General features: G+C 50.3%; 1 protein-coding gene across 5 annotated transcripts in view; it reads left to right on the forward strand.

Moving 5' to 3' along the window:
- LOC131567388 (protein CEPU-1) overlaps positions 1-21,688 on the forward strand; it is a 390,343-nt gene that overhangs the window by 327,669 nt on the left and 40,986 nt on the right. For all 5 annotated transcript variants that reach the window (XM_058818975.1, XM_058818978.1, XM_058818973.1 and 2 more), the window contains one exon: positions 10,836-11,068. In XM_058818975.1, coding sequence (XP_058674958.1) covers positions 10,836-11,068 — 233 coding nt within the window. The remainder of the gene's footprint in view (positions 1-10,835; positions 11,069-21,688) is intronic.

A 21,688-nucleotide genomic window follows, 5' to 3' on the forward strand; every position in this document is an offset into this window, starting at 1 on the left:
TGTGTCTGTGAGAAGCTGTGCAGGTTCTTGCTAGGGAGCTGCGTTCTCTGAGGAGGGATGTCAGGGCAAGAGGCACAGTTTAGCTTTTTCTCTCAGCTGTTTGTGCTCTTCTGCCAAGGAAGAATCACCCTGTGACGCAGCACAGCGCTGCAAGGCGTCAGGATTCATCTCCAAAGGCTTGGGATGCCCCACTCCTCCTACTCAGCCTTGAGTTGCTGGGACCACCTCTATTTTAATTTTAAGGATTTGCTACTTGTCCTTGTTCTGTCTCTCCCCATCTCTCCCCACCTGGCAGCAGAAGCATGACGAGCTCGTGGTGAAGATGCAATTAGGAGCATGAGGGAGAGCTGGTGTAGGAAGGTGGTGTGGTAACCTGCAATTATTCCCAGGCTAGAATTATAGAGATGGCATGGCATATATAGATATAGTATATATAGATAGAGAATATATAGATAGAGAATATATAGATAGAGAATATATAGATAGAGAATATATAGATAAAGAATAGATAGATGGATAGATAGATAGATAGATAGATAGATAGATAGATAGATAGATATGGTATATATATGTACAATAGCAGCATATTTTTGCTGCATGAAGTCGTGGCTGCCCCATCCCTGGAAGTGTCCAAGGCCAGAATTATAGAGATGGCATGGTATATATAGATATAATATATATAGATGGAGAATATATAGATAGTTAATAGGTAGATGGATATATATAGACATGGTATATATATGTACAATAGCAGCATATTTTTGCTGCATGAAGTTGTGGCTGCCCCATCCCTGGAAATACCCAAGGTCAGGTTGGATGAGAACCTGGGATAGTGGAAGGTGTCCCAGCCCATGGCAGGGATAGAACAGGATGATCTTTAAGGTTCTCTCCAGCCCAAACCTTTCCATGATCCTATCTAGACCCAGAAGGTCAGCAGAAGGCAGTGACAGTGCAAGCTCCCCAGAGCAGCTCTGCCAGTGCCTTGAAAACCTGATTCCTGATCTTGTGGCCTTCCCTGGGCAGGTTTCCTGTGTTATCCCCACCAGTGCCCTGCAGCCCTCTGTTTGCAGCTCCTCTCACCCCCTGCTCCTCCTCACAGAGCCCCCGGACTCGCAGCATCCTTCAGCAGCCTCCCGTTCCCTCCTCCATCCCTCTCTGCAGCCCTGGCAGAAAGCGTTCACCCCTCACCGCTCCTGTTTTGTGCCTCAACTTCTAAGGAAAAGCCACTTCAGTGATAATTTCCCACTTGTGATAAGTTAAGTGCATCGCTTCCTTTGGAATGCATTTTCAGTGCAGTTAAGCTCAGCAGTGCCTTGCCTGCGTGCGCAGTTAAACGCGCTCCTTTGCAGCCCGTTGGGGTGGATGGCATCGCTTTATTCCAGGGCCATTAGTGTCACTCGGCAAAGCAGAACCGGGATTTATTCCGGGGCACAGCTCGTAATTGGGCGAGTTCAGCGCTGTTCAGGCAGTGCAGCGTGCGGGAGGAGAGCTGGAGCTGCTGGGGGGCTGGAGGATGGGGAGTTGGGGTGAGTTGAGGGACTCAGCCCAGGACTAGTAGGTGATAAAGAGCGTTTTTTCTAGAGAGAAGCGCAGAGCAAGGAGAGAGATCCCTGTTCTTTTGGAGGCAGAGAGAGAAAACAACTTCTCTTCACTGGCTGCTGGCAGTGCAGCGTGCAGGAAGAGAGCTGGAGCTGCTGGGGGGGCTGAAGGATGGGGAGTTGGGGTGATTTGAGTGGCTCAGCCCCGGACTAGTAGGTGGTAAAGAGCATTTTTTCTAGACAGAAGCCCAGAGCAAGGAGAGAGATCCCTGTTCTTTTCGAGTCAGAGAGAGAAAATAATTTCTCTGCACCTCCTCAGATGAGGAGACCTTGTTTGCAAGGGTTTACACTGCTCTGTAATGTTTGAGAGGAGAGGATGAGATCATCAGGGAGTTATTTTCTTCCCGTGGCATTTTCCACACCTCTTTTTGAAGCTGCCAGAGCTTGGTCCTGGGCTGGGCTGATGGAGTGAGGATCCTTCTGTAGGCAACCCTGGAAGACTGCCAGGGGAGGGGTGGCTTTGCCTGCTGGCATCCAGGAGCCTCCTGTTCATTACTTGGGCTTTGGGAATGCAGAAAAAGGAGAAAATCCTGAGGAATAACTGTCCCACAGCTCAGCACAGGATCCCTCCAATGGCTTCCCTGGTGGTACCCTGTCGGGATCTCTAGCTGGTCAGAATGACCCTGAGAAAAGTTGGAAAGTCTCTTTTCCCAGCCCAGCGCTTGAAGAAGGAGTCAGAGCTCTTCAGTTCTCATTCTCAAGGTTGTTTATTGTTTCTTATCTATAAAAAATTTTCTCCTGCCCTGCCAAGGTCCATCCAGCAGGACAGTTCCAGGCACTCTGCCTGCCCCCAGGGCACTGTTATGTCTTTATACTAAAAACTACCTGTACAATGTTTACAATTACTTTCCAATACCTATCACCTGTGTTAGACAGTGAGCTCCTACTCTAAACCAATCTAAAAGTGCCACCATCACAGCAGAAGATGGAGGCCAAGAAGAAGAAGAAGAAGAAGAAGAAAGGCTGGACACGCCCAGATCCCTCCATCCTGCCTCCTGAACCCCCATTCTAAAAACCCCAAAATCTACTTTTCCACCCTGTGATAACTTCACTATTATTCTACCTAAACTGTTGTGGCTTGCTGATTTTCATATAAGGTTGGTAATTTGCTCCATGGGTCATAATCAAAACCACAGGGGCATTTTGGGCTCTGTGCCAGGGTCTCTGAGACCCCTGGCAGGGGTCCTGGCCATCCTGAGCAGCCAGAGGGATGTCCTGGGTCCTGACAGTGCCCATGTCATTTGTGTCCCCCCACAGCTGCCCACAGGCTTTTTGGTGCTGGTGTCACCCTGTGTCTGGTGCCATTAGCACTTCTGGAGGGCACCCAGGCAGATTGGCCAGGAACACACTCCAGTGGTGCCCCAGGGAGCCAGCCACAGCCTGGGTTAGGGACTTCCTGCCATGCCTGCTGCCCTCATTGATGTTTTGTGGCATGCTCCGAGATGCTGAGATGGAAGATGCTATAGATATGCAGAGCCCTGTTGTTAGCAGAGACAATAGGAGGATAAATAGAAAGGCTGGATGAGCCGAGCACGGGACTTGGAAAGGTGCTGGTGCACTGCTGCATTGCAGAGAGATAAAGACTTTTCCAGACGAGCCATCCCTGCCGGCTGCATCGCGATCTGCCCGCTCTGCAGCAGCCCTGGGGCCGGCACAGGGCTCTCCCAGCACTGCAGGATGCACACAAAGGTGCTCACAGGATGCACACACAGGTGCTCACAGAATCCCAGGACTGCAGGATGCACACACAGGTGCTCACAGAATCTGAGGACAGCAGGATGCACAAAGAGGTGTTCACAGGATCCGTGCCTGCTCCCCACCCTGCCTGATGCTCAGTCAGCAGGAGCTCCAGCTCTTTTTGCAGCTCTTCTTCCCTTCCCAGTCCGGTTTCCTCCTGTTTCCTTGGCATGTGCCAATAGCCGTGTCTAAGGCAGCGCACTGGGAGTTGTTTGCAGTTCTGCAAATCCCGGGCAGTGAACCAAGGCGGATCTTTTTGAGCCCAGTATTATTATTAATGTAATTAGTGTGAATCATTTGCATGTATAAACTTTCAATTGAGGAGATCAGGTACTTTATAAACATGAGTTAACTCACACTCCCTGGCAAGGAGGTGCCAGATATCTTTAAAGCCTTGCAGAGGGCAGGAATGAAGGGCAGGAACTTGCATGGACCAGTGGGAAATGCAGGACCTCACAGTCCAGGGCCCTGAACCCCTCTGCAACAACCAACATGGAGCTGTCTGGGCAGGTAAGAGAGGGGGAAGCACAAAGGGGTTTTATTTTCCACTTCTGAGCATTCTTTTTGACCAGCTCAATGTTATTTTGAAGGGGCACTGATCCAAGGGTGCCTCCTCACCCTGCAGCCTTTGGAGAGGCTCTGGCTGCTGCAGGGGGCACAGAAGGAAGGCGCCAACCCCAGCAGGGACCCCCCTTTCCTGGCAGACCCCACTGCTGAGTTAATCATTGGGTCAGCTCCTGCCTGGCAGGAACAAGGCTGCCCATGCAGGGAAGAGCACCGTGAGCCACTCTGCTGTGAAAAGCTCCTCGGGCTGTGTCTTTGGTGGTGTCACATCAGTGGGAGCTCCAGGGATGCCCTCCAGCCAAACTCACAGTGAGGGCCAGGATGACTCGGCTGGTCCTGGGGAGCAGGTGAGGACAGGAATGCCAAGAACCTGATCACAGCCACTCACCCCAGCAGGGCTCAGCCTCCAGCCCCCATTAGAGTCCCTGACCGAGCACTGGGGGCTTTCAGCAGTACCAAACCTACAGATATTTTAATCCAACAGTTCGCTGTGAATGTCTCCTGCTCCTTGCCTGTGACTAGCACATCCAGCCTTACCATCCAATCTCCATGGCCTGAGCTGGGTGTCCCTATTTCAGCAGAATGGGATTATTGCTGTGGGTGCTCTCAGTGTGTGCTGTGTGGGGTTGGTGTGCAGGGCAGCACTGGCCAGCCCTGTGGATGTGAGCAGACAGCACTGCAGGGAGGCTGTGTGAGCAAACACAGGCTGGGTGTGCACAGAAAGGGAGCAGATGCTGTAAATCCTGCTGGAGAAGGGCTGGACTGGGAGAAATTGCTGGTGCGTGACTTAGCCCAATGCAGCAGAGAGAGCGAAACCAGACTGGGTTGTGACAATGAGAGATTTGGCTCGATATTTATTAGTTAAAAAGCTTCCAGACCATGTTCTGTGTGATAGCCACACCTCAGGCTGTCCATGGCATGGGCATGCCAGCCTTGCAGGATTGTGGGCAGTGCCTGTCCCAGGGAGCATGGCACAATCTGGCCCCAGCTTTCCCTGTGCCCAGGAATTGATGGCCAAAATTCTCTCCTAAACATCATAGGAAAGTCTGTGAGACTGTGCCTGACTGGGATTGAGTTGTTCACAGCGCGGCCTTTAATTAATCCTAATAAATAACAATAAAATGTGATAATCACAGAAATAAATCTTAAGATGTGGAGCTCTGCCTCGGGCGGCGGGCTGGTTTAGTTGATCATTTATAGCTTGGCTGGCAGTGCAGAGGCTGGAAGGTGATGTCTGGGATATGAGAAACTGGGAACAAGGCAGGCCCAGAGCATCCTGTCATCTTACCCAGCCTCAGTGGGAGGATTTGCACCCAATTTTAAGATAAACCCTAAATTTATTCCCGATCTCCAGCTCGGTTTATCTCATAGCAGACAAAACGTTGCTGGTATGGGATTGATTAAAAATCTGGAAGTGTGCGGGAGTGGCTGAGTTGGACTGGGAAGAAAATGAAAAGACATCTGGGGATGCTTGATGGTGGATGTGGCACTTGGGGACATGGCTTAGGGGTGGGCTTGGCAGTGCTGGGTTAATGCTTGGACTCAATGGTCTTAAAGGTTTTTTCCAACCTAAAGATTTCAGGTCAATGCCATTGTGAAATTCCACCAAGTGGCCAGGATTTAGGAAGGTGGTTTCTCTAGGGTGGGCATGCCATGAATATTAGGGGGTGGTGGAAGGAGAATTGAGCCGGGGGAGGGTCAGTTTGGTCACAGCCCAGGCTGGGCCTCCACATTTGATGGGGTGAGCCAGGCTTAGCCCCGTTCTGCCTCCCCATGATGGAGCTTGTACCTTGATAATTGCAATGAAAGCAGCAATCAGGTTGGTAATTTTGCTGAGCTCTTTTCAGTTCTAATTAACATTATTCATTTCTTGTGTGTCCTGCTGGGTTGAGACAATCTGTGCTCTCCAGCCCAGCCCTCTGGAACACCAGCAATCTGCATAAGAGGCAACAAAAAAAGTGTTGTGTGCCAATTACTACACTTCAGTAATTAAAAACCTCCTTCCCCCCACTGCCTGCCCACCTCCTCTCATGTCATTTTTTTGTGTGCAAACTCGAGAAAGCAAAGAGAGAAATTCAGGAGGGCACGTCACTGCTGGTGCGTGCCATCTGTGGCTGCTCTGGAGTCGCAGGGAGGTGCTGGGGACGCAGCACGGGTGGGATCAGTGGTCAGGGAACTCAGCCTCAGCACCCTGCTGATTGTTTATTCCTGGTACTTGTTTACGAGGCTGTTTTGTCCCCACTGATGGCTTTGTTGGCATTTTCAGCCGTCTGTGTGCTCGCTGGTAGAATCCTTGTGCTGTTGCTTTCCCTCTTCTAATTTGTGTTTGAGTGCTGTCCCTACAGCCAGGTGGGCTGTTGGCTGCACCTGTGGGGCCCTGTGGATGCATGAGCTGAACCCTCAGGCTATGGAAATGTTTGGGAATACCAGTTTGGGAGAAAGTGGTCAGTCCCCAATGGACCAACTTGATAGAACAGGGTGGATAACAAAGCCTGGAAATTTTGGCTGTGGGAGATGTTGACAGATCTGGAAAGGGCAGCTCCACCCTGTATCCTGTCGTTATAGGACATGAAAAAACACAAGCTCACACCGCTGTTCTCAAGGTGAAGAAAAAAGGGAAGTTTATTTTCTGACTCCAACATTTATAGTTTTCCAAAAGTGACAGCAGATTGGAGGGTGACAGCGCCACCTCTCCAATGACACTGGACAGACCAACAGTCCATCAACTTTCTCCTCCTCCATAAAGGAATGCAAAACAATGAGTTATTTACAGAAAGTGTGTGAGAAAGTTTGCTACAAGAATGTCAACATCAGAAGGCTTAGAAAATCTTAAAAAACCAGGGTGACATAATTCCTTTGCACCCACCACACATCATTAATTTGGGAGGGCAGGTGGGTTGGGACAGGTGAGGAGGACGGAGATTCACAGCTCTCACCTTTACTCAGTGCATGTAAATGTCTAAAATGCCCCAATTTGTGGTCATTTTGAGGTGCCCTCAGAGTCCTCAGGGAGCAGAGGGGCTGGTGCAGCATGAGGAACTTCATCTCTCTATAAACCATCCCTGCCTGGCCCAGGATGCTGTAGCAGTGATGAGTTAGGCAGTGCTCCCCTCTCCCAGAGGAGAAACCCCAAGGCTTGAGACTCCGGGTTTATTGGGAAGGAAACAGCAGAGGGAGGCAGCAGAATCCAGAGCAGCATCATCTCCACCTTGTGCTCGCACACAGCAGTTTTTCATCTTCCTGCAGGAGAAGTCCTTGCTGTCTGAGCAGGAGTGGAACAAGGATTAAGGATCTTGAGAGAGAAAATTACCTCATCTGTGCTTAATTGTTTTTAGATCATCTTTTTGGAGGCAAGCAGTGCTTTCCGGCACCCCAAGGACCTCTCCCTCCCCTCCTTCCCTGGCACATCCTGGGCTGACAGGGAAAGTGAGAGCTTCCAGCGAGGTGGAGGAGGCATCCCAGGGCTTTGCACTTTGCCAGGAGCAGGGTGGAAGGATGGGAGGCTGCGGGCTCGGCGGTGGCTTTGCTCTCCACCTGTGCCTGGAGCGTGGCTTGCTGGCCAAAGCCAAAGGGTTTCTGCTCGGCTGCCCACGTGTGGGAGAGGAGGCTTCCATCCCTGCACCGGGCTGCTGGAGACAGGAGCTGCTGGAGGAGGGAACGAGGAGCAGATGGAGGGGCTGGAAGAGCATCGGGTCGCTGTGATGAGCCTCGGCCACGGCGACCCTGACCGGTGCTTGTGCGAGGAGGAGGAGGAGGAGAAGGAAGGGGCTGGAGGGGATGGAGGAGCAGGAGGGGCTGGAAAGGCAGGAGGAACAGGAGGGGCTGGGGGAGCAGAAGGGGCTGGAGAGGCAGGAGAAGCTGGAGGGGCAGGAAGGGCTGGAGGGGCAGGAGGGGCTGCAGGGGTTGGAGGAGCAGGACGGGCTGGAGAAGCTGGAGGGGCAGGAGGGGCTGGAGGAGAAGGAGGGGCTGGAGGGATTGGAGGAAGAGGAGGGGCAGGAGGGGCTGCAGGGGTTGGAGGGGCAGGAAGGGCTGGAGGGGCAGGAGGAATAGGAGGGGCAGGAGGGGCTTGAGGAGCAGGAGAGGCTGGAAGAGCAGGAGGAGCAGAGTGCTTGGAAGCAGCTCAGGAAGGAGCACAACTGCCAATCCCTAAATAGCCCAGTGCATCCAGAGGTCAAAGCACCTCTTTCCCAGGAGCCGTGCTGTGTTTTGTTATATGTATATATATATATATATATATATATATATATATATATATGTAGGCTCAGGAGCTTTAAGAGGCAGGGAAGAATACAAAGTACCAGCTTGAAGCTTGCCGATCCCAGGGACAGGGAAGCGTGTCTGGATGATAAGGAGAGATTGTGCCCGCGTGCTGTGAAGGGCGACAGCACTTATTTCACTGTTGCCTCATGCGTTACCTGAGCCCCGTTGCTTTTCAAAAGCACTTAAATGCCCATGTGATAGAGGGAATGCTTGGATTGCACACTGTCTGGCTCCATTATTATCCAAGGATCTCCAAGCTGATGCATTTCATAAAGGATACTGGCGTGGAGGAGGAGAGGGGAAATATATATTTTTAGTTCTGCCTGCTTACAGTTCCTCAAGGTAATGTCTGCAGAGGGCATTGGGTGAGAAATTCAAGTCATGTCTGGTTTCTCATCACCCAGTCCTGGACACCCCTGTGTTTGTGCAGAACCACCACCACAGGAGCCTATTTCATGGTACCAGAGCCAAACACCAAATAACCACTTCATTTTATTCGTGCCCCATAGGTCTGAGCTACCAGCAGAGCTGAGATTTGGAGTTCAATATACTAAACCCATCCTCTGGGAAGAAATCTCCAGTTTAATTCAACTTGTGCAGCTAAACTCTCAGGCCTTTCACTCAAGCTGTAATGCAGCTGAGAGCAAGAGCCAAGTTCTTGGTGTTCAGCCCAGACTGAATCTATTGCTTTTTTAAATGTAGATCATAAAAATCTGTTCACATTTAATTTATTATTATCGTAATATCATTATGGAACAGTAGTAAAATGGTTTAATTTATTGGCTGTTTTTCACACCAGGGAGGGAGGATGGAGCAGGAGTTGGGTACTGGCAACTCAGGGGTGTCCTGTGCTGCAGACAAAACATCTTATGCACGTTTCCTCTGTCACCCCCAATCCCAAAAATTTGTGTGTTGAGGCTGGGTGGGTTATTTTGGCTTCTCCTGTAATCGCTGGGGCCAAAGAGGTTCCAAAAAGAGGCTGAATGAGATGAGACAGCTTGTCCCCAGGTGGGTTCCTGTGTCTTCCCTGGCATCAGTAATGGACACAGGAAGAGAAGCCTTCCATCACAGGGTCATTAAGGTTGGAAAAGCCTCTAAGATCAGTCCAACCATTCCCCTGTACTGCCAGGTCCTCCACGAATCCATGTCCCCAAGTGCCACATCTATGGGACTTCTAGATCCCTCCAGTGACTTCAGCACAGCCCTGGGCTTGACCACCCTTTCAGTGAAGAAATATTCCCTAATATTCAATCTAAACCTTGCCTGGTGCAACTTGAGGCCATTGCATCTTGTTCTATCACTTGTTACTGTGCAGAAACTGTACATCCCCACCCAAAGGGGGCTATAAGGACCCCCAGTAAGGAGACAGCTCACCCAGAGAAAGGACACACTCCCTAAAGTGTCCAAGACAAGTCCACATGCCACAGATACAGCATCCTTGCCATTAGCTGCCCTGTCAGTGCAGTCTGGCACGTGGAGCCCATTAAGTCCCTCACATTCCTTGAAGTCACCCTGAGTGAGACATCCCAGAAGCTGCTGGGCTCCCTCTCAGTGCCTCTGAAGTTAATTTTCATCCCAGCCACTGCACAAGTAATGAAGTAGTTTGGGGGAGAATATAAACAGTGGATCTGAGGCTGAGTGATTCTATGAAGGGACATTATGTTATGGGGCCAGCATCCAGCAAAGTGTGGCCAAATCCCAATGGTTCCGTAATCCCAAAATTTCTCAGGCAGAAGCAGGGGTTTAGCTGGCTGTGGGGGCTGCAGGTTTCTGCTGCTTAGAGAACTTCTTGATGCTTTGAGGACTCAAACCTGACTTGAGGACATGGGGATGGGGGGTTGCAGGGCTGGCAGAGACTTTTGGGAGGAGCAAGACGGATCCCATCTAATGTTGACAGGAAAGTAATCTCCTTCAGGATCAAAATAATTTCTAGGTTTGCACTGTGTTGTCTCTGGAGGGAACTCAGGTGCTTATTGAGGCTGAATATAGAGGATTTCTACTTCCAAAACATCCCTGGATAAGTGAAATGCTCAGCTCACAAGTGAGGGAGGTGCAGTGGAGCAGGTGATGGGTATGGAAGGAAAAGTTGACAGAGGGGACAAATGGTCAGATGTTCAAGGTTTCTCTTTAGAGGTGTGTGTCAAAGATGGCTTTCTCCAAAGATAAATTTTCCTTGCTCCTTTGTCAAGCAGCACAAGCTTTCCCAGCATCACTTTGCATCTCTTTGTGTGGCTGCAGGGATGTGAAGGTCTGCAGAGAGAATGACAGGTGATGGATTTGGGCAGGAAGTAACAACCTGCCCCCCCAAAAAAACTGTGGACTCGGGATGGAGGCTTGGGCTCAGCTCTGTTTGTCTGGGAGTTTGCAAAAGAATAAATTGGAATGGAGGAGTGAAAGGCTGGTATTGGGTGGCTCTGACTTCCCTGCATCTGAAAACTCTGTGAAGCTGTTGGTCAAATCTCTGGAGCTGCTGGTTTAGATGGATATTGGTGCCCTGAGCACCGCAGGAAAAGCTCTGACCTTGTCCCTTTTGGACACTGAATGCTCTTGGTCTCTGAAAGTGCTGCTGACAGCAAAGCTAAAAATAGTGCCAGGAGGACCAGGAGGGCTGGAGGGGAGGGAGGGAGAGCGCCCAGGAGCAGCACACAGATGGGTCACCTCTGTGCCTCTCCCCAGGTGCTCCGTGGACAACCGGGTGACCCGGGTGGCCTGGCTGAACCGCAGCAGCATCCTCTATGCCGGCAATGACAAGTGGTGCTTGGACCCTCGGGTGGTGCTCCTGGCCAACACCAAAACCCAGTACAGCATCCTGATCCAGGATGTGGATGTGTACGATGAGGGCCCCTACACCTGCTCTGTGCAGACAGACAATCACCCCAAGACATCGCGTGTCCATCTCATCGTGCAAGGTAAGAAAAGGGAGTTTTCTTGTGGAGGGCTTGGGACTTTGCTTTCTGTTCCTTTTGCCTTGGTGTTTTCTCATCCCATTGCTCCTATGCTGAGCATTCAACACAGCTTGGTGCAGAAGTAGAGTCTGATCCACAAGCTTGGATTGTCCCAAGCTGGGTAATGACTTTCACAGAATCATAGAACCTGCTGAGTTCTCTGGACCCACAAGGATCCACAAGGATCATGGAGTCCACTCCTGGCCCTGCACAGCACTATACCCAAGAGTCACCATATCTCTGAGGGTGTTCTCCAAATGCTTCTTGAATTCTGTCAGGCTTGGTTTTATCCATCTTTGCTGACATAATCCCAGGGCTCTGCTACAGGCTACAGATATAGCCATCCTTGCCATTAGCTCCCCTGTCAGTGCAGTCTGGCACGTAGACCCCATTAAGTCCCTTACTCCTATGTTGAGCATTCGACACAGCTTGGTGCAGAAGTAAAGGCTGCTCCACAAGCTTGGATTGTCCCAAGCTGGGCAATGACTTTCACAGAATCAGAGAACTTGCTGAGTTGGAAGGGACCCACAAGGATCCCCCAGGATCATGGAGTCCAGCTCCTGGCCCATGCTTCTTGAACTCTGTCAGGCTTGGTTTTATCCATCTTTGCTGACATAATCCCAGGGCTCTGCTATAGGCAGCTCTGCCTCCTAACACAGTCACTGGCAGACCCGCAGTGCTGTTTGTTGTTGTTGTTGGTTTTTGATGTTTTTTTGTTTTCCAAGCTGGAGGCAGTGCTTGAAGTAAAACTTGTGTTGGGGAAAAAGAGAGAGCTGACAGATTTGTGTGCTTTGTGGGAGTGTGTGTATGCCTAGCAACAATATGTGTTTGTGTGTTGAAATTCCATACTTTTGGAGGAGGAAGAGGAGGAGAAAGACCAGCACAGGGTGCTGGAGCACTTTTGGTGGCTCAGTGGATGCCTACATGTGCTCTTCAGCAAGTGTGTGAGCACAAACGACTTCTTGAGAGGAGACAGACAGGTGTGGCCACATAAGATGGCCAAGCAGATGGACATTCATGGAAGATTGATCCTGTGCCCATGTGGCAGGGCAAGAGCTGGACAAGGGGGAGCCTCGTGGAGGGACACACAGGAGCCTGATGAGCTCTTAGCCTGGGGGAAGATTAATGAAAAATTCCTAATCCCTTGCTAGCAACTGTTTTTATTCATGCTGCTTCTTCTGTGATTTGGCCGGGAGCCCTCTTAACATGACACACCAGCTTGAGTATTGGAATCTCGTCTCGGGCTAATTTTCGAATGCTGATGGGTGTATTGATTTGGAAACAAGCTGGGTTAAAAAGGCATTGGTCTTGTACACAGAGTCGGGTTGAGCTAATCCACCGTCGATATTCCAGGCCTGAGCACTATTGACAGCCTAATGAATAGAAGTGGGGAAAAAACCCAGACTCAGGGCCTTTATTTTTCTTCTTCCCTCCCTTTTCATTTTCCTTTTCCTCTTCAAGCAATCAAGCTGACTAACCAGAGCCGGACTTTCTCCATCTCCATTAAGCACAGAGGGGAAGAGTATGCATTGCCAGCCCTGGTTCTGGCTGTTTATCTTGCAATCTCTTATTACCTGCCTGAATTTCTTAAGCCAAAGTCCATCACCAGCAAGTTCTGAACTCGCTATCAGATGCTGAGGGGCTGCAGGACAATTTCTATCTATTCTCTTCTGATTCCTGTTTCCTGACCTAAATTTCCTGTATCACCAGACATCCAGACCCAGCCCTCCCGTGTCTTGCTGTATCATTAGGAAGAGATATTTGGGTATTGCAGGAAAAGGTCAGAGCTTAACTCCTTGCAGCAGTTAAGTATGGGATGATTCAGTGATGGGCTCAGTCCTGTAATGTGCTGAAGATCCTCAGAAATTTCAGCTCTGGAGAGCAAGCCCCCTAATTTGAAAAGCTGTTCTTTGGCTCACCCAGCCCTTTCTCAGAGCAGGACATGAAAGTGAATTATCATGTCCAATTAAAGGGAAACCTGCCTTAATGACCTCCATGAAAATTGGGCTGTGGTGCCAGGATTAACTCTCCTGCCTTGGAAAATGGGCCCTATAAATATGTATTCTGGAATAATCCTGTCCAAAACAACACTCAGCTTGTGGGAAATGGTGCTTATTCCCCCTCCTAGGAAAGCAGGGTTGCTCAGCACCAGATTTCAGGGATGTGCCAAGCTCAGCACACAACCCTGGCACATTTTGCCCATTCCTGCAGCTTGATAGGAAAGGAGAGGTGATTCAAGGAGGTGGGAAAGGGGGTGTCTCCTTTTAAACAGATTTAACCAGGAAGAGGAAGGTGTGCAGGTTGCTCTAAGCAGGTCCTGAGCTTCCCCTTGCTGCACCAGGAAAGGGCCTGGGGGCAGGAGCGCTCCAGCCTCTCAGGATGCAATTAAATCGTGCCCCGGGGCAGGCTGTGCTGTCCAAAGGGACTGATTGCTGGGGGGCAAGGAGCTCTCCCCGTTCCAGCCAGGATGGCTCAGCCTGCTGCTCCCCCAGGATGGGTGCATATCAGCCATGCCCAGACACTCTGAGCCCATGCCTGCATCCCTCCTCCTCCTCAGGTTTAGGGGATGTCTCTGGGAAACAGCCATGGATGGAGGGCATCTGTGGTTTTGGCCAAGGGCTGATGGAGGGAAGCAGAGCTGTGGGAGGGGGGAGAACAAAACACAGCAGAGGGGTAGGGGTGGGAGAAGGATATTCCATCAGGGTACAAGGGTCAGGAATGATCCCCAAGGAGAAAATGAGGTGCGAGCAAAACACAGGAGAGGGGTGGGGGTGGGAGAAGGATATTCCATCAGGGTACAAGGGTCAGGAATCTCCCCAAGGAGAAAATGAGGTAGAAACACCCAGAAATGAGGATGCCCACACTGCAGCAAGGGGTGAGCTGCACATTTATTTCTAGGCTGGCTCTATTGGATGGCCAAGATCCCAAAATAGGTGGGGAAAAGGCACCTCAAGAGCTAATTTATCCCGTCCCCCTTCAACCAGGCAGAGACCTCGCTGCCAAGCACATGTGAAAGCTATTCTTGAAAATCTTTAACAAAGCAGGTTCTTCAGTCTCCCCAGACAATCTATTCTACTGCTTTGCTACCTTTTTAATTAGAAAATGTATAGCTAATATCTAACTTAAACCTTCTTTGTTGCAAATGAAGTGGAGTTTTTCTCAGCCTATTCCCAGTGGATGTGGGGAACAATTGATCAGTGTCCTCTGTAATAACCTTTTGCTTTTGGGAAGGTTGTTATCCTGGTGCCCCTTAGCTGCCTTCTTTCTGAAACCATCCAAGCTCTGTTTTTCCCACTTTTCCTCATTGGCCAGGCTTTCAGAAACACTTGTCAGTCTTGAAATCCTGGTACAAAAGGGAAAAGGTGATTGCTGCTGATCCAGGAATAGCAGGTCGGTGCCTCTGTGCTAATGTGGGACAAATGAGCTCAGGAATGAGACAGCAGACCCTTGGCACTGAATGCACCAAAGTTCAGACCTGCTATTTTGGGGACTGCTCTAAATGAGGTCAGGCTGGTGGTGCCAAGCTGATGTCAGCCAACAACAGAGCTGCCAAAGGCACAGGGAGGTTCTCAGCACCTGGATCTCTCCTGGGCAAAATGCACCCAGATCACAGACAGAGCTAAAATGAGCAGCTCAGGGAGCATCCCTGTCATCTGCAGGGTCTGGAAGGTGCTCCCACTCCTTCAGTGCTCATTCCTTCTTAGGAGGAGTTGCCATAAGACCAGACAAAGTGTCAGAACACAGTGCATCCCTCTGGGTGTCCAGAGTTGCCAGGACCCCTGCCAGGGGGCTCAGAGACCCTGGCACACAGCCCAGAGCACCTGTGGGTTTGATTATGACCCGTGGAGCAAATTACCAGTTTTGTATGAGGACCTGAAAGCCACAGAAGTTTAAGTAGTGTAATAATAAATTTATCGCTAAGTGAAAAAGTAGATTTTGGGATTTTTAGAATAGGGGCTTTGGGGTCAAGATGGAGCAACTTGGGCATGTCCAGCCTTTCTTCTTCTTCTTCTTGTTCTCCATCTTCTGCTGTGATGTTGGCACTTTGGGATTGGTTTAGAGTAGAAGTTCACTGTCTAACATAGGTGATGTGTATTGGAAAGTAATTGTAAACGTGTTATACATAGTTTGTAGTATAAAGAGACACCACCCTGAGGGCGGTCAGAGTGCCTCTGTCTGTCCTGCTGAGCGGACCTCTGATGGACAGGAGGAAAATTTTATTGATAAAATATAATAAACAACTCTGAGACCGAAAACTGAAGAACACCAACTCATTCTTCGAATGTATGGACTGAAACAGAGACTGTTCACGTGTCAGACAGGACATGCAGTGTCTGAGCACCCATGGATAGGCTTAAGTGGTGATTTCTCAAATTCTTCTTCTACTGGACCTCCCCTCCTCTCCCCACATCCTTTTCTCTCTCCTCATTTCTCCACATCCTTCTCTCTCCTTTTTCCCCATCCTTCTTTCTCTTGTCCTTTCCCCCCATCCTTCTCTCTCTCCTCCATTCTCCAAATTCTCCTCTCCTCTCCTCTCCAAATTCTCCTCTCCTCTCCTCTCCTCTCCTCTCCTCCTCAGGCACAGTATCTCCTTTCTCCCTGCAGGACATTTCAGCTATTTAAGCCATTCTCTGGGTTCCAGGGTTTAGAGGAGAGAGGCGAGGTAGGAGGAGAAGGAGCTATCTGGAAAGCTGTTATTTGTATTGATAATAAGCCGTCTCCAATGCGTGCCTGCAAAACACTCCCACTGCCTTGTAAGATGCATTAAGGGAAGTTGGCCTTATCTCAGTGCGGGAAATGGACTTGGGGAAGGAGGCACGGAGCCTGCCAGAGTTTAATCTCACTTAGGCACACGAATTTGCATGATAGAAAATGGTGGAATTTTAGTGCTTAAAAAGAAAGAAAGAAGAAGAAAAAAAAAAAGGCAAAAGCAGGCAACTGGGGGGATATTAGCGCTTTCCCTGCTTCTTTATCACTTTCCCTGGCCCTATCTGGCTCTTGCTGTTGTCACTGGAGAAACTAATCACCCCTCCCCTTTTGTTTGGTGTAAATGAGTTTTCCCCACTCCTTCCCGAGCCCAGGTTAATCTTCAAATCCCTGCCTTTGTCTGGGAGTTAATTACCTGCTCAGCAGAGTCGGGGGGCTGTGGACACAGGTGGCAGGGTGGCAGGGGGCAGAGGTGGCAGTGCTGGTGGCACCTGTCTCCGTGCAGGGAGCAGCACTGCCAAGGTCTGTGCTGGTGAGATAAAGCCACCAGTGGGGCTGCAGCGCCCCAGCCGGCTTTGTTTCAACCATCAAACTCTGCCCAATTAATTTTCCTTTGATGCCACAAGCCCCTTTCACTCGTGGGACATCAAGGAGAAATTTTTGTTGCTGTTCTGCTGCCTGGGTGCCTGGGAAATGTCTTTGCTGGGAGGAAGGCTCAGTCCCTGTAGTCATCATCACCTTACCTGTGAGGCTGAGCCTGTGCCACCAATGCCTGCATTGCACATCCCTGGTTTGGGAGCAAGGAGGGTGTGACTGTGTTCACAGGGGTCTGAGGATGAGGGAAGAGATGAGGATCTGACTCTGAGTTTCAGAAGGCTTGATTTATTATTTTATAATATATACTAGATTAAAACTATACTAAAAGAGTAGAAGAAAAGGTTTCATCAGAAGGCTAGCTAAGAATAGAATAGCAAAGAATGATAACAAAGGTTTGTGGCTTGGGCTCTGTGTCCGAGCCAGCTGGGCTGTGATTGGCCATTAATTACAAACAATCAACATGGGCCAATCCCATATGCACCTGTTGCATTCCACAGCAGCAGATAACCATTGTTTACATTTTGTCCCTGGGGCCTCTCAGCTTCTCAGGAGGAAAAATCCTAAGGAAAGGATTTTTCATAGAAGATGTCTGTGACAGAAGGGAAAAGGGATTTGCCCAGACACTGGTCAGGTTTGAGGCCATGGGCTGGAGTTTCACACTGGGCAAGATGCTCTCCCTGCTTCTGGCATGGATTTACTGGTGTGTCCACACATTTTCCCCCCTGGGAGCAGCTATTCCTTCTAGAAGCAAAAGCAGGTTTAGATAATAACTCCTAAAAGGCATGGGGGAGCTGGGAGAGCCTCCCCAAAGCAGTGGAGGGGAGGAAACCAGCGTCAGGAAATGGAAATCCTCCCTCGCTTCACCTGTACTCTCGGCTCCTTTGACTGATGTGCTCCTTTCCCGGCTCTCTTTTGTCGCTAATCACCATCCCTCTGTCAAAGCATCCTTGCCTTTTGTACCAGGGCTGTTGTGGAGGACTGAAGGTCTCCCACACGCTCTCACACACTGGCCTAGTTTTTGGCTCTTTATCCTCGTTTTGCTCTGCCCTCGGGGAGCATCTCTGCAGGTCCCACATCCATTACTGCCCCTGCATCTCTCCATCTCCCTCACACCCTCGGATCCCAGCCCTTGCTTCTCTGGGGTGTGCTTGTCCATGTTCCCCTGTGGAGTGGCCTCGTACCAGGCCAGGCTCCCTCCAGCCTCCCCAAAGTCACTTGACCTCTTTGCAAATCAGTTTAATATCTGTGAGGCAGAGATAATAGTTGTCACCTACTTCACAGGGGGGTTGATGAGGATTAATTCATTAATGTCGACAGAGGTCTTTGAAGATGGAACGCGCTATCTGAGAGCTAAACGTTATTATTAATTAGCAATTATATCGTGGGGTGGGAGCAGGGAGGGAACAGAGACTCCAGAGTCTGTACTGTGGAAGAGTTTGCTCTGGGCTCATATTCTGCCCTTGCTGCAGCTTCAGGGTGCCCCAGTTTCATGTCCCTGCTGCTGCTGGAGGGAGTCAGGCACGCTGCATCCCACTGGGGGTGTGTCCCACCATGCTGCTCCTTCCTGGAGCTTGTGGATGAGCCTGCTGGTGTAAAGAGAAGGAGGGATGGAGAGGTGAATAGTGGTTGAGTGAGTTAACATTGTTAGAAGGTGGGCAACTTGGTAATAGGGAGTTTGGGATGAAGGGAAGCAATAGAATCCCAGAATGGTTTGGGTAGGAAGGGACTTTAAAGATCCCCTAGTTCCATCCCCTGCCATGGCAGGGATACCTTTCACTATCCCAGGCTGCTCCAAGCCCTGTCCAACCTGGTCTTGGACACTTCCAGGGATGGGGCAGCCACAGCTTCTCTGGGCAACCTTGGCCAGGACCCCACCAGCCTCATTTTAAAAAACATTTTCCTTATATCTACTCTACATCAAACTTTTTCAATTTCAAGCCATTCCCCTCCAGGCTCTCCTGGCACCCCAGAGACGAAGTGGGGGCAGGCACTGCCAGAGTCATGGGAGGATGTATCCTGTTCCCAAGGAGAAATAATTGGCAGGAGACTGGAGCAGAGGAGAAGGAAGATCCAGTGATTCACAGGACACACAGACCAGTTGAATTTCCTTCCTGTTTTTCTTTCTCGCGTACACCCAGGCTGTGGCTAATTCCTGTTTGTGTCCCCAGTGAAGAGCTAATGCTGTCATCCTGTTTGTCACTGAGTTCCTGACAGAGTCCTTTGTGGTCCCCTCCAGATATCAGAGGGGCACTCCCACCTCTGGCATCTCCGTGGCTCCACTGTTTCCATCCTCCCTGGCTCAGCTGTGTGCACTGCTGTGGCAGCGAGGAGAGCTCGGTGGAACTCTCTCTGCTACTCCCTCAGAGCTGCGGAGGTCACCCTCGCATCACCCCTCTTCTAGAAAACAAGAGTCTGCTCCTCTTTGAGCCTTTCTGAGCACGCGAGCTCCCAGCAGCCCTGTTCACCCAACCTCTCCAAAGGCTTTCAGGAGGAGGTCACCCGCCTCACCCAGAGCCATTCAAGAGTGACTCTGCTAATCCCTTCTGCGGAGCGGGTGAATCCGGGAGGCCAGCGGCGCCGGCAGCTCTCCAGGCAGGGAGGACTGCGGTTGGAGAAGATGAAACATATATAAATATGAGTGTCTGGCAAAAGATTTTGAGAATATAGAAACTATAAGCAATATTGAAATGAAAGCAAGCTTTGAGATACCTTAGTTACTGAACAACTGGAAAACAATGGTGTGGCTGGCTGAAGATGATCCCCTTTTGATGGAACAACACCTCTGCTTGCAGACAGGCCCAAGGGTCAGAGCAGACCCTGCCAGCTTGGCAGAAGGGGCCCAAAGAGGAGTTTTTAGGGTTTAAAATGTAACACAGTATGGTAATGTAATGATTCATACAGGCTGTATGTAAATGCTGTAGGATTTGTATCTTGTACTAGATTGGTTAGTGAGAATTAGAATATTCAGCACAGAAGAAGATTTATTGTATTGTAACAGGAACCTCGCTCTCTTATGCTCTTACTCTCTTGCCCTTTTACTCTCTTATCCTCTCATCTTCTCTCCCCCTCTCTTCTCTCAGTCCTGCTCTGAGCTGTGGCTGGCAGCTCCCAGCAGGGCCCTGCACCCAGGCCCTTTGCAATAAACGCCAAGTTCCTAGACCTGGATTCAGGATCTCTCATCTCTGTCCATCCCGACTGTCCTACCCCCTGACACTCCTACAGACTGCAGCTGTGTGTGTCTCTCCAGATGTGCAGCACATCCCCTTCCTTCCCCATGGATTTACCAGCCAAAGGGGTGGCACAGCAGCGCTCAGGATGTGTGTAGGGTGCTCTCACTGCCGCGTGCGGTTTCCAGAGGAGCGCTGTGATAAAGCCGGTGGGGGTTTAATGAGGTCACTGCAGTTTAATGTTACTGCAGTAATCTCTTTTGTTTTACTACATTAAAATATTTGTGGTGGAACGGTTGGACCACTGTAATGCGATATCGCTACCTTAATGTTATTGTTGCCATGGCTACACTAATGGCAGCTCAATAACATTATTGCAATTTAATCTTACGACAATAAAATTAAGGGTAGAACAGTGAGACCCCGGCTCTGTAATGTTACTACAGTAACAGCATTGTTATCGTAGCCGCGGGAGCGGAGTCAGCCCGCTGTAGTGTAACGCTGGTGCCGGCGCTTTGTTGTTACTACAGGAGCAGGAGCATCCACGGAAAATCACAGCAGGGGATGAATGGGAGGAGACGTCACCGGTGCGCCGGTGCTACTGCTACCCTGGGGCTGTCAGCATGGGGAGGTCATGCTGTAATCCCATCACTTATTCATCTAATTCCTCAATTGTGGTGTTTTTATTGGGGTCTGTCCTCTTCTCCCTCCGTTGCTGGAGCTCTTTGGAGCGGGTCTGTTGTTTTAGCGGCAGTAACTCTGCAGGGAAGGATTTAAAGCACTGCCTCCATCTAGTTCCAGATCCTTCTGCCTGGCGTTTTATAGCATGTGGCTGTTATGGAGTGATAACGTTTTATATTTATATGTCATCTTTCAATGTGAAGGATCCTAGCACAAGCTACAAATTACTGCCATGCTGCAGGGCCAGGCAGACAACCCGGCACACACAGTGTGCCAGAGGAGGGGTTTCATCCAAGGGCACTGATTCCTGTGCAAGTGAGAGTCTCCTTTGCCTAGAGGATTTATCCAGAGTCCCCAGACTTTGTGATATGGGGCACAGATCTTTGTGCTCCCTAAGCCATATACCCCAAGAAGCACCTGCCATTGCTGGCATGGGTATGGGCAATATTCCTTCTTTCCTGGCTGGCAGTGTTGTATCAGGCCTGGAAAGGCAGTGGGGGGACAAGGCGCAGGTGACATCTCTGTGCCATGCAGGGGCTCGCTGCAGTTTTCTCCAGCCTCCAGGGGAGGGAGGCAGAGCTGCTGATCTGTCCCGAGCATCGCAGAGCTCCCCTCATCCTGCCCAGGCCCAGCGCTCCTGGGGATGCACACTTGCCATGCCCAGAGCCGTGTGCTTTTGGCTGAGCGATGTGCCCAGGGATTTATGCTTGTCATGCCCAGGGATGTACATTTTCTGTGTCCAGTGATTTGTGATTGTTTTGCCTGGGTATGAACTCTTGCTGTGCTCAGAGATGGGCACTTTGTGTCAAGAGATGCAGGTTTCTTGTGCCCAGGGATGCACTGTTGATGTGCCCATGGATGCAGGCTTGCCATGGTCAGGAATGCACTCTTGCTGCCCCCAGGGATGTCAGCTTGCTGTGCCAACGGATGCACAGTTGTAGTGCCCAGAGATGCACTCCTGCCATGCTCAGGGATTCAGGTTTCCCAGGGATGTATGGTTTGTACCCAGGGATGCAGGTTTGCCATTCCTAGGGATGTGTGGTTTGTGCCCAGGGATGCAGGTTTGCCTTGCCCAGGGATGTGTGGTTTGTGCTTAGAGATGCAGGTTTGCTTTGCCCAGGGATGTGTGGTTGGTGCCCAGGGATGTGTGGTTTGTGCCCAGGGATGTGTGGTTTGTACTCAGGGATGTGTGGTTTGTGCCCAGGGATGTGTGGTTTATGCCCAGGAATGCGGGTTAGCTTTGCCCAGGGATGTGTGGTTTGTGCTCAGGGATGTGTGGTTTGTGCCCAGGGATGCAGGTTTGCCATTCTTAGGGATGTATAGTTTTTGCCCAGGGATGCAGGTTTGCCATTCCCAGGGATGCAGTTTGCCATGCTCAGGATGCACATTTGCTGCGCCACCCCACCTGCCAGCCATGTTTAGTGCCCCAATT

This window comes from Ammospiza caudacuta, chromosome 23 (genome assembly GCF_027887145.1).
Source record: "Ammospiza caudacuta isolate bAmmCau1 chromosome 23, bAmmCau1.pri, whole genome shotgun sequence".
NCBI classification, from domain to species: domain Eukaryota; kingdom Metazoa; phylum Chordata; class Aves; order Passeriformes; family Passerellidae; genus Ammospiza; species Ammospiza caudacuta.